The sequence below is a fragment of the Danio rerio genome, chromosome 19 (genome assembly GCF_049306965.1).
Source record: "Danio rerio strain Tuebingen ecotype United States chromosome 19, GRCz12tu, whole genome shotgun sequence".
Taxonomy (NCBI): Eukaryota; Metazoa; Chordata; class Actinopteri; order Cypriniformes; family Danionidae; genus Danio; species Danio rerio.
The window spans coordinates 44,833,174-44,845,547 of NC_133194.1; the positions used below are offsets into that span (position 1 = coordinate 44,833,174).

At 38.4% G+C, this 12,374-nt stretch overlaps 1 protein-coding gene across 13 annotated transcripts in view; it reads right to left on the minus strand.

Annotated features, from left to right (window-relative positions):
- Positions 1-10,745, minus strand: part of trioa (trio Rho guanine nucleotide exchange factor a) — a 784,286-nt gene extending 773,541 nt beyond the window's left edge. For all 13 annotated transcript variants that reach the window (XR_012394606.1, XR_012394601.1, XR_012394600.1 and 10 more), the window contains exon 1: positions 10,475-10,745. Coding sequence is in view for 4 of the 13 variants with exons in the window: in XM_073930886.1 (XP_073786987.1) it covers positions 10,475-10,544 (70 nt within the window). In the remaining 9 variants the exon portion in view is untranslated. The remainder of the gene's footprint in view (positions 1-10,474) is intronic.
- Positions 10,746-12,374: the final 1,629 nt, after the last annotated feature.

The window sequence follows — 12,374 nt, forward strand, 5'->3', positions numbered from 1 at the left end:
ATGTGACAGCAGGTTGGACTTGAACTACTTAATTTCATGCTATATAGAAGATTTTTTAGGTAAGTTCAAATTGAAAAAATAAATATCCCCAAAACTATCTCTCTTTGTGAATATCGCACAAATCCTAATTCATGGAGATCTGGATTATTAAAGAACAATAAACTAGGAAAAGGAGGTCAGCTCGGGTCTCGATGAGCGTTTGATGTCTTTGATGGTTCAGGCAGTGCCCCTACATACTGTAATGAATGAACTGGGCCGCGTGTCAAGGGGCTTTTTAAACAGAAATAGCATTCAGGTGTGCATTTCAAGGGACGCTGTAATACACAAACATGTCTTTGACATGGTTGTTTTCAAAAGGGGAAGCAGGACTTCTGCACTATTGTATTCAAACAACAATGCTTTCCTTTTATGCATGATTCCTTACAATTACAGGGAATGATCCAGTAATAATTCACAGCAGTTATGGGTTGTTGTGATAATAGCTGTAAAAGTAACACATGGCTTGAAATCACACCGAGATGCAGATGCAGAGTCGAGCAGAAAAGTATGCAAAATCACTCCTTGACGTTAGATGGCGCTACACGATTATAAGCTTCTGACCCCCGCTTGTAACACAGAAGAAAAACACAGACACGCTTGTTGTTAAAGTTACTGGCGATTCAAACCATAGATATATATATTAGATGTCACCTGGCCTATTGTTGTCTATTGGACGGAATGCGTCAACAGCGCCGCCATCTTGGTACAGGGTAGCGCTCCTTTGAAATCAATCCGGGACCAAGGTACAGTGAAGGACTGTGGCCATCCAATGCCAGAGATATGCACATATACACATATATCTATAATCGGGAGTTTTCCTGGATGTTAGCATGTAATTTTTTTTCTAATTACGATAATTATAATTTTACATCACTTTTCTACATTGATGGATCAGTGACCGCACGGGCATTCCTGACAAAAAGCTTGTGTTTGAGTGTACAGAAATGTACTATTCACCCTCCCTGTTAAATTTGATCTAATCATGTCCTGAAACACACCTCCTCTCCTGCTTTCACTTCTCATACTGCGATGGAGCGATTCGTTTGTGAATGAATCCCCTGAACGACTCTTTCACTAACGTTAGCCGACAATAATACAAGTTTATGGCAGCGCAGCATCTCATTGTCATATTTCTTTTGCATTGTTTGCTGATTTTATTCAACAAAACTAGCATAAGCCGAGTGTTTAGTGCGAGTTGGAGCTGCTTTGCGGTATGGTGAATGCAGTAAGTGACTGTATTATCATCAATAACGTTACCTGATTAGCACAAAAGTAATAACATACAAAAACAGAAAAAACAATATTAACAATGAAATGTCCTGCCTTTATGCTTTGTTTGCTTCGTCTTGGCTAGTGCAGTTGAATGACATTTGTCCTGGGAGCACTGTACCAATGTGGCGGCGCTATTGACGCATGCTCAGGGTCCCTATGCGATATCTAGTGTATATATCTATGGATTCGAACAAGCATGGATGGTTCAAGTAGCAGCTCCAGCTCTAGCGATGAAGAAATGATTATTAACCGGTGCAAAAAGCAGCTCCACGTTCATATCGCGGTAACGTCTAGATCGGACATGCAGCAGGCCGGAAATGCAATATGCACAATAATATAGCAGCATTTTTTATGACACTGTATAACAACAATTAATCATTTTACAGTACTCTGACGGTTGGGTTTACGGTTGGGGTGGGAGTAAGAGTTAAAAAATATAATTTATTGGGTAATTTAATAGATAACATAAATAATACTCGGTACAAATACTGTGTTTACGTTACTGTGACAGTTGGGTTTAGGGTTGGGGTGGGGGTAGACGTTAATAAAAAACAATAAATGGGAAATTTAATAAATAATAGAAATTAATTTGTTGTTAACTTCCGGCCGCAAACGTATCCGATCTAGCCACATCCCTGGTGACTGAAGCTCTGCACAAGAATTTTGGCCAGCGGAGATATTAAAATGGTCGTGCCCAACTGAGTCTGTTTCTCTCAAGGTTTTTTTTTCTTCACTCCTATCAGGTGAAGTTTTTTTTCCCTCTCCGCTGTCACAACTGGCTCGCATGGTTCAGGATTGGTAGAGCTACGCATCGATGAATTGGCTCTTCAGTGTTTGAACTCTCAGTAATAATTAAATATCACTGAACTGAGCTAAACTGAACTGAACTTAAACACTAAAAACTGAACTACACTGTTCCAGTTACTATGACCATTTTTATGTGAAGCTGCTTTGACACAATCTACATTGTATAAGCGCTATACAAATAAAGCTGAATTGAATCCTCATATCGCCTCTGGGGATCTTCTTTAATGTGCGCTCACATTGACAGTTTTGAGCTTGAGCGCCTCCAAGTGCTGTTTACTGTAACTTAAGCAGCTCAGTGCACGTAAACAAAAGTGGCAATCTGATTGGTGGAGAAGGTTTTGACGAGACGAGTCAAGACAAAAATGAGGCATGAGGTGTTTATTGAAAAAATTGCGCTTTTACGCTTGGACACTTGAACAAGTGTGTTCATGACTAAACATAAAAAGAATAGTAATTTAAGAAAATATCAGTCTGCAAACATCAAACAATGAGTGCATATTTGATATCTGAAATGAATTCTGAAATGATGCATTGTGCAGCCCTAGCAACAACATAGTTGACTTTTACATAGAATGTTCCAGGCTTTAGGTGTTGTATGAAACTGTTATTATTGACCGATGCCCTGTTGCAAAAGGGTTGCATTGCATAATGCATACATTACATGGTGACCTGTTTTCTTTTTCAACTAGCACAGAGCATAGCTGTAAAACAAAATAAAGCACCACACATCAAGCAGATGACAACAATGGTTGATTGGCAGCAGGGCTTGATATTGCGATCATTTTGGTCGCATATGCGCCCGAAATTTTGTCTATGCGACCTCAAGATATATTTGGGAGCATTTGTGCGAGTGTATAAAATTGTTGTGTGCGACCAGTTTTTATTGCGAAATGTTTACCACATGTGCGGATTCGCGAGACATTCACGCAGAATGCATCTGCACTTGAAATGTGCAACGCAGCGCTCAGGAATGGTTTAAAACAGTTGTCATGTCAACTTGCTGCAGTAAACAAAGCCATGTCTGTAATGCTTGCCCCGCCTTCGCGCTCTTCTTATTGGCCCACTGCTCTAGCACTGAAATATCAGCTGTCAATCACTCAGTCAATGGCTTGGGATGACAGAGAGAGCTACTACCGCGAAAAACTAAAGCGCTGAAGATGAGAATGAAGATAACACTGACAGATTTTGTTTGAGAAACCATGGCATCTAAAGTCACAAATAATGACACATCTTAGTAGTGACAATGTGCTGAATGTTAATCCACCATCTACACTTTTCAAAGAGTGGACAAATGACTTCCGTTGGCTTCAAGTCCGCTATGAAAAGTCTGTGGGATGGAGTTTTCAGGTAACTGTTTGCCACATCTAGCACGTGAGCTTCAGTTTAATCCTTCATATAATCGCCAGATGCTGTCCGTCGTGCAAGTGGCAGCTATATGTCAAATTTAACACCATGTACACCATCTCAAACGGGCTTGCACTGAGTAAACTAATATCGCTACTCATGAAAAGTACCGGTGCTTATATTTGGTGGCTGCGACTAAATTTTGGCTGATGCGCCTACATTTTTAAAGTTAGGAGCACCGGTGCTACCAAGCAGAAACGTTCATTTCGAGCCCTGGGCAGATATATATATATATATATGTTGGAAAACCTTAATAAATTAGTCATTACAGGGCAGCATGGTGCACGGTTGCTCAGTGGTTAGCACTGTCATCTCAGAGCAGGATGGTGGCTGGTTCGAGTCCCAGCTGGGCCAATTGGCATTGTTCTCCCAGTGTTGACGTGTGTTTCCTTCACTGTTCAAAGACATGCGCTATAGGTGAATTGGACAAACTAAATTGGCCTTAATGTACGTGTGTTTGAATAAGAGTATGTATGGGTGTTTCCTAGTACTAGGCTGCGGCTGAAAGTTCATCCACTTTGGATGGAAAATCTGTCACTGGCGTGATTTTCATGAATACAGAAGACTTGTTGGGTATTTTTGCATTTCGGCAGGTTTTGGATACTTTTTGGGCTAGAATCAGTCAGCTACATCTGGAAACAATGTGTCCGCTTTCGGTTTCATTTTCACTGCTAAGACTAAGGCTGCGTCCGAAACCGCATACTTCCATACTATACAGTACGCTAAAATCAGTATGTGAGCCGAGTAGTGTGTCCGAATTCATAGAATTTGAAAAACAGTACGCGAGAAGTACCCGGATGACTTACTACTTCCGGCGAGATTCTGGAGTGCGCATCCCATGCACGCTGCGCTATCCCATTATGCCCCGCGAGTGAATTTATGAATGGGAGTTAAGCTACGCAACTGACGCAGGTACGTCACGTGACTATGTCAAAATGGTGGATGTAGTACGTCCGAATTCCATTCATACTTTTCACATTCATAGTGTATAGAACGTACTTTTCTAACGGCCGAGTAGTACGTTTATATTCAAATGCAGTACCTAGTGAGTAGTAGGCAGTTTCGGGCGCAGCCTAAGAGCGGTTCGTTTGGGAGCTGCGCTGGAAGTGATCACTCTGTGCCACGAACTGAATGATATTTACAACTTTATTACCAGGTATTCAAAGCCTATGGAGGTTTTGTTCACTAAAGTAGACTTTATTCAGAGGCGCACGCGCCCACCCTCTCTATGGTAACAGCTGACGGTCAGCTCCCGTCCCATGTTATTTTGCGGTCGCAAATACATTACATGAAGACAGAAATTACATTTTTGAGGTGAATTGCACTTATAAATACAGCATGTGACTCTGTCAACACCATTTGGAGGTGTCCACGTTGCTGAACAACGTATGAAAAACGATGTGAAGACTTGTGCGGCCACGACTGCTTCTCTCCTGAACTTGAAAATATGATTGACAGAATCATAGAAATGCTGAATTAAGATTGTCTAGGGGGTCGAATCGAGATCGCGATCTTTTTACGATTAATTGTGCAGCTTTAGTATGCTATGCTGCAATAGTTGGCGGTTCATTCCACTGTGGTGACCTCTGACTAATAATGGACTGAGATGAATGAAAATGAATGAATGACTGAATTAATATTTACACTGACACCTTTAAATTCGAAACAGTGATTTCATAGGGAACGCCGGAATCAAAATTTTAAAAATACATATAATAAATGTAATAAATCATGTACATGCTTGAGACTTCATTTAACTGACAGTGTGCACCAAAGAGAACTAATGCAGTCTTCAACTTTGTCAGCAAAACTGCACATTCCTGCACACACATTCATTCTCATAGAGATATTTTACCCCTCATCCTCATTTTTTCGCTGCTCATCTGCCCTCTCTGCCACTAACTATGTCCCTCATTTTCTCTCAGGATGATCCAGCATTGGCCTCCATGATTTACTGTCGGAAGCTGTCTTGGCGTCTCTCTCTCTCCGCAGTTGAATAAGTAGGATCTTCTAGCGCTGTGCCAGGAGACGGAGGGGGCAGCGAGTGCACCATTCCTAACCCAGCGAATGTAGGTCAATACGACCTTTCCCTACCACACATGGAGACGTAGAGAAGAGGCGACCGAGAAACAGAAAAAAAAACGATGACAGTAAGAGCGAGAGATAGAGAGGCTGGATAAATCAAGGAGCCGTGACACAACAGAGACATAGAAGGAGAAAAGGAGAAAGAGAGACTGGGGTGAATGGGGTGGTAACAGTCAACGACAGAAAATGTAACTCCACAATGCTAACCACATGACGTCTGAGTGTCAGAAAAATTCATCTGACGTTAACGAAGAGAAGAGAGAAGCCACTGCCAGACCCCAAAAAAAGAAAATACCAGGGGGCCTATTAGCCAAGGACAAAGACACCATCAAAATCAACAGACTGGCAATTTAACACACAAGGATGCCAAGTTCACTAAAAGTTAAACAGGAAAGAGAAAGAACATGAAACTATGACTTGAACAATATGAGCAAGTACTCTTTGAACGAGAAAAATTGGGATTTTGAATGCATCCAAGGACATTTAGGGTGTGTTCACGATTGTGGGTCTGTTTTAAGTTCATGTAAAGAGATAGTTCACTCACAAATGAAAATTCTCCATTACTTGAATCAAACCTTTTGACAGCTTGTTTCTTTTGTGAAGCACAAAATATATTTTGCCCAAAACCTGTAGCGATTGATTTTCATAGCTTTTCCTACAACAGAAGTCAATGGTTTTCTCAAAAGATCTACATTACCTGATAAAAGTTGTGTTGCTTATTAAAGTTTAATGAACAGCAAATAGTAACTGGCTTATATGAATAGCAAAGGCCTCTATAGTATGTTTATTTTACCAAAACAAAATATGATTATGCCTTAAGGCATCTTAGGACAGTAAGGTATGACTTTGCTAAGACGAAAATCTTGACATTTAACAGAAGTAATGTACAGTATAGAATATAAAGTCATGGTGCAGTGGAAAAAGACTCCCATTGAGGACTGCATCTATACATCTCTGCATCGCAATGACTCAAATCACTTATTAATAAAGTCATCTGGAATGGCAAAGAAAGTGTTCTTCCAGGACTCCCAGAGATCATCCACTCAGCAGATCTCTCGCATGGCCCTATACTGAATGTAACCCTAAACCATGACTTTTCCTTCACCAAACTAGACTGTGTACTATTTCTGTAAGAATCTTGTCCGTGCGGGTTCTGCAGTATTTGTGATGATTGGGATGCAGTTCAACAGATGATTCATCTGAAAAAACTACCTTTTGCCACTTTTCCAAATGATTAACAAGTCAAGTTATTATGTGTTGCTCCTACAACTGGGATTGACGACAAGACTTTGGTCAGATAGTGTGAGTAAACAGTTAGTAAACTAAATTTTTTGAATGAACTATCCCTTTACCATTCACTTTGGTATTTCTTTATGCTCAAACTTGTTGTGTGTCCATATATAATAGTATTTTAAATTAGCTGAGAACTCGTGAACAGCCTATAAAATGGGCCAAATGCACTGGACTAAATGCGCTTATTGTATGTACATAGATATGAAGAATTTTTATCAGCTGAGAACTTGTGAAGATAATATAAAACTTAAAAAGTAGTCAAAACAAAACCAGAAAGCTCACAGAACCAATTAAGATCCCAACCAAGGCTCATTCTCAAAACTTACAGCTATTTCTGGAGAGCGCCAAAGACGTTGCAGGAGCTAATATTTTTTTGCAGTTTTTGCTGCTGTTCTCACATAAATCCACCAGAGGCCGCTGTTTGACTGACCGATCCACTGACCCACCCTCCTCCTTCCCTAAACCCAACCAATAGTGTTTTCAAAAGCACTGATTGACCCGCCTACCCACTTCCCCAAACCCAACCAAAATTTTAAAAAGCAATCCAGAAAAAGAAAAGCCCTTGTCTGATTTTCACCACGTTCCAGATTTTACAACATTCTCAATTTTACTTGTTTATTTTGTTTTTCAGCTTCTGTTTTTGTCTTATCCGCTTTCTGGAACCGTTCTTTGCAGGACTCGAACCCCGTCATTGTGGTCAACTCCTCTCTGCATCTCAAATCTGCCGACGAACAAAGCGAGCTACTGGACAATCTGGAAAAGTCGTTCATACAGAGGAACGCGGTCAACTGGTAAGCACGAAAAAAAGTGGCGTCTTTTCGTATTTTGTTGGCGTATGTTTTAGGCAAACGAAATCAGAGAGCTCATTTGGACGTTGGCCAACACTTATCTATCTATTCATCTGTCTCAGTTCACTTGCTTGGTGCATACCAAAGCTTCTATGGCACTGTTGGCACTTTTTCTAATAATAGATCTACACATGACAGAAGTGTGAACACCCTAAATGTGATGTAAGACGTCATGTTAAAAATACATGTGTAATATATGGCACCAGGATTTCCTCAATATTGAAAATGCAGATGTAGTCCAGAAAATTAAAAAAATGTATTTACAGTATGATGTCATTACATCTGACAAATTGAAGAATAATCAAGACAAATCTAAAATATGTCATTACATGTAACGTACAAATTCTTCCGATAAATCTGCTTAACGTTTTGGAGCCAGTGTTTTGATGTTTTAGACATGTTTAATATACCTTAAAAAGTAATTTATTCCTTTCAGCAATCAGCAGTTTATTTAATATTCAAATGTCACAGGAGTTTGCAAAAATATTTTCAACATGCTAACATAACACTTAAACATTCCCAATTGTCAAAACACCTGTGCTCCTTCATATTTTCATAAATATTTTCAATCATGCTCACCCCAAAGCCCCTGTGTGCATCATCATTGCTGTGTGAGACAGCAGACAAAAAGATTCATTTCTATGGCATGTAGACAGATGATAAATACAGGGTCAAGGTGTTTAGTGAGTACATGGATAAGGAGGTGAAGTTACAGACAGAAACACGGTCTGTAAGAAGACGCATGTTCTAACTTGACTACAATAAGTGTAAAAACTGGAGGCAGGGCTAACTTGCATACTAGGCAGATAGGGAACATAACACAAACATCATGAGACTACGTGATAGTCTTCAGCAACTTTGTGGCTGTGTTGAAATGAAGCTAAATACTGTAAACCAAAAGCCTCTTGAGGGGGTACTGACACAACCAAAAAGGTTTCCGTAGTGAAGATAGCAAGACGCAGTACTTTCGATTGTGGTTTCACAATGTAACCCAAAACAAAACCACTACGCTTGTGTGTTTCGATAATACTTAATGTTGAATGAATAGCAGTTATCTGGAGAAATGATGATAAAAAACTAAACAAGGCCATTGTCTAGTGCCGTGTTTCTCAACCACGTTCCTGGAGGACCACAGACTCTGCTCATTTTCCATAACCAAACACACCTTATTCAGATCATCAGCTCATTAGCAGAGACTGAAAGACCTGCAATAAGTGTTACAGACAAAGGAGACATCCAAAACATGCAGTGTTGGTGGTCCTCCAATAACATGGTTGAGAAACACTGGTCTAGTGGACCCTATGTGAAAACAAATGTTATAACCATTTTAAGCTTCAGATTTTAGATGGTCTCACAGCCTGGTCAAGCTGGTGTTCAATTGGTCAAGTCAAACAACAAGAAGGTGCTCCAAAATGTCTGTGCAGAATCCAGCTGAAACAGGCTGGAGGACCTGCAAACCAGCTTAAACTGGTTTAAGGTGTTGTTTTGAGCAGGACAGGACTTCGTGACCTAGTCTTGGACTAAATATTTCCTACAGAGGCATTAAAATGGGACCTGTAAATGGTTAACCTGGCCTTGCAGATGAAAGTCCTGCTATCCCAATAAACAATCAAATGTGTGTCATCCTATATTTAAGGCACACATGCCTCAATGTTTTTCCTCATTGCATCTTCACCAACATAAAAGCATCTAATCTTTTATTAAAACTATTTGAATATGTTTAAAAATGTGCCATCAATCTTTCTGGAATAGCTCTGCTAAGTTAGCAACCAAATGCTACACGAGTCAATCTGACATACCATTTAATCCTATTTCTCAGCTCAATCTAACAGCAATAGTCGCAATCGTGTCTGCAATTACGTTTTACATAATTAACGACCTCGTGACTTTAATTACCGAGGTATTAAACAGACTTTCACCACCTCAATCTCAGACACCATGCTAGCTAGTTAGCAGGGAGTTGGAGAGTGCCACGCCAGGTCATTGTTTACATTGCTGACTACCTTTGATTTTCACATTCGCCTGATCGCTCATTTACTATTAACTCTATGACTTTTATGCTGGAAAATAACATTTTATTCACATGCTATCGGTGATACATCAGCAATAAGTAGCACAGATAAGATGACACTTTTAAAAATTACCTAATTTCTTAAAGCTGTCTCCAAATCAAGATAACGTTAACACCGTTGTGATAATAATGCTAAAGATGGATTATTTCCACAAGGGTTTTATAAGTAAATTGTGTGTGTGTGTGTGTGTGTGGGTTTTACTTATTTATTCATAACGTGGCCTGCACAAGCTCTGCCCAACCTTACATTTCTAGCTACAGGCTCTTCTTCATCAATAAGTTGCACGATTGACCCAATTATATTTAGCATTATCTCTTACGGGGCAAACTGTTAAAAATCTATAAGTTAAAGTGATTTTTGTTTTAAAAATTCCTGCTAAAATATTTCCCCAGCTAGCATCAGTGGCTCACACATGCTAACGACAAAACCAACTGAAATTTCTCCAGCTATGCTGTAATAAACCACATTTTCATCCAAACGCAGGTAATCAGACCAACAATGAAGTGGATTCTTGCACTTAAAGCATTATATTCAACAGTAGTCACTGCTAATTTCCATGATCTAGACAGCCTTCCCCACCCACCCAGTGCACGAACAATGTCCCGGAGCCTCGCGCCATTCAATCAGAGCTTTCGGGCGAATTGTCGGGCTTACCAGATTTGAAGAATGTCGCTATATCGGCCGCGTCCTTAGCCGCCTCCTCGGCCCCTTCCCCCGAGCTCATGGCTGACGAAAAAACACACAAAAAAACTACTATCCAAATCTAAAGTTGCTGTTTTATTCCCCCACAGACAGAAGGATTTGGAAAAGGCGTCCTCCGCCTCTGTGTCTGAGCACTGATCTGACACGGACGGGAAAAGGATCACTTCTGAGTGCTGCTGGGGAACATCACAAAACCTCCTCCATCTTGGTTATAACACACATTAACAGCGCCGGCCGGCGGTCGGTTCTCCCGTGCGGAGCGGAGAGACGGCAGGGGGCGGGAGATCACCGCTGAATAACACTCTTTCCAGCTTTTTACCTGTTCTAGTGACCTTAACTAAATTATTTTTAAATTGAATTGCATACAATCTACATATCTACATATATATTAGATAATACTACTACTAATAATAAAATAACAAATATATATTATTATAATATAATATATAAAAAATCTAATATATAATATAATAAATATAATATATAAAATCTAATACTCGAATAATAATAATTATTATATTTATCATTATTATAATTTATTATATAGTAAATAATAAAATAATAATATTAATTATTATTAATTAATTATATATATATATATATATATAAATATATATATATATATATATATATATATATATATATATATATATAATTTTATCATAATAATTATAGGTGGCTTATGCGTTTATTATTATTTTTCATTATTATTATGTTTAAATAATACAATTTGTCAGAAATCTTCCTGACTTTTTACTTGTGGATATATAAATGGGTGTATTAGAACAAACTGCATTGGAAGATTTATATATACATTTATTTATTTAATGTGTATTTATTCATGTATAGTTTTATTTATGCAGGAATTTGTGTATTTATTAATTTATTTATTTGCATATTTATTTATTTATTGTTTTTGCAGGTTTTATGCTCCATACCCAACAGCGGAGTGAACCACCAACTTATCCAGCATACATATCATATGGATATATATATATATATATAGTTGAAATCAGAATTATTAGCCCCCCCTCAAATGATGTTTAACAGAGCAAGGACATTTTCACAGTATGTCTGATAATATTTTTTCTTCTGGAGAAAGTCTTATTTGTTGTTTTTCAGCTAGAATAAAAGTAGTTTTTAATAATAAAAAATAATTTTTAGTTGAAATTATTGGTCAAAATTATTAGCCCATTTAAGCTGTATTTTTTTACCCTAACTTGCCTAGTTAACCAATTTAAATTAAACCTTTAAATGTCACTTTAAGCTGTATAGAAGTATCTTAAAACATATTTAGTCAAATATTATTTACTGTCATCATGGCAGAGATTAAATAAATCAGTTATTAGAAATGAGTTATCAAAACTATTATGTTTAGAAATGTGTTTAAAAAAAAGTCTCTCCATTAAACTGAAATTGGGGAAAAAATAAACAGGGGGCTAATAAATCTGACTTCAACTGGATGTATATATATATATATTTCAGGTGAAAAGTTAGATCATGATATGCTTCTGTTTTTCAGTAGAATTTATGTAATTTATCCCACAATTGTTGAATCACACTGACATCTGGCGGGTAAAACTGTGAGTGCACTGGCTGACATTCTACTCAGTGGCCTGTTTGAAGGAAAGTGCATGCTTCTGCATTTCAGGCTAGTGTGATTTCACAAAGTAGGCCATATTCCTGGATAAACATCTATTTTGACAATGAATGAAACAACGTTTCAATCAGATTTCAGGGATAACTTTAGGCTTACAGTTAGGGGTTTGTGCTTCTGCATCAATGCTATCCACCTGTTAATCCCCTCTCATTTCAAAATAATTTCAAGTTAGGGGTTATATTACATTTTTGC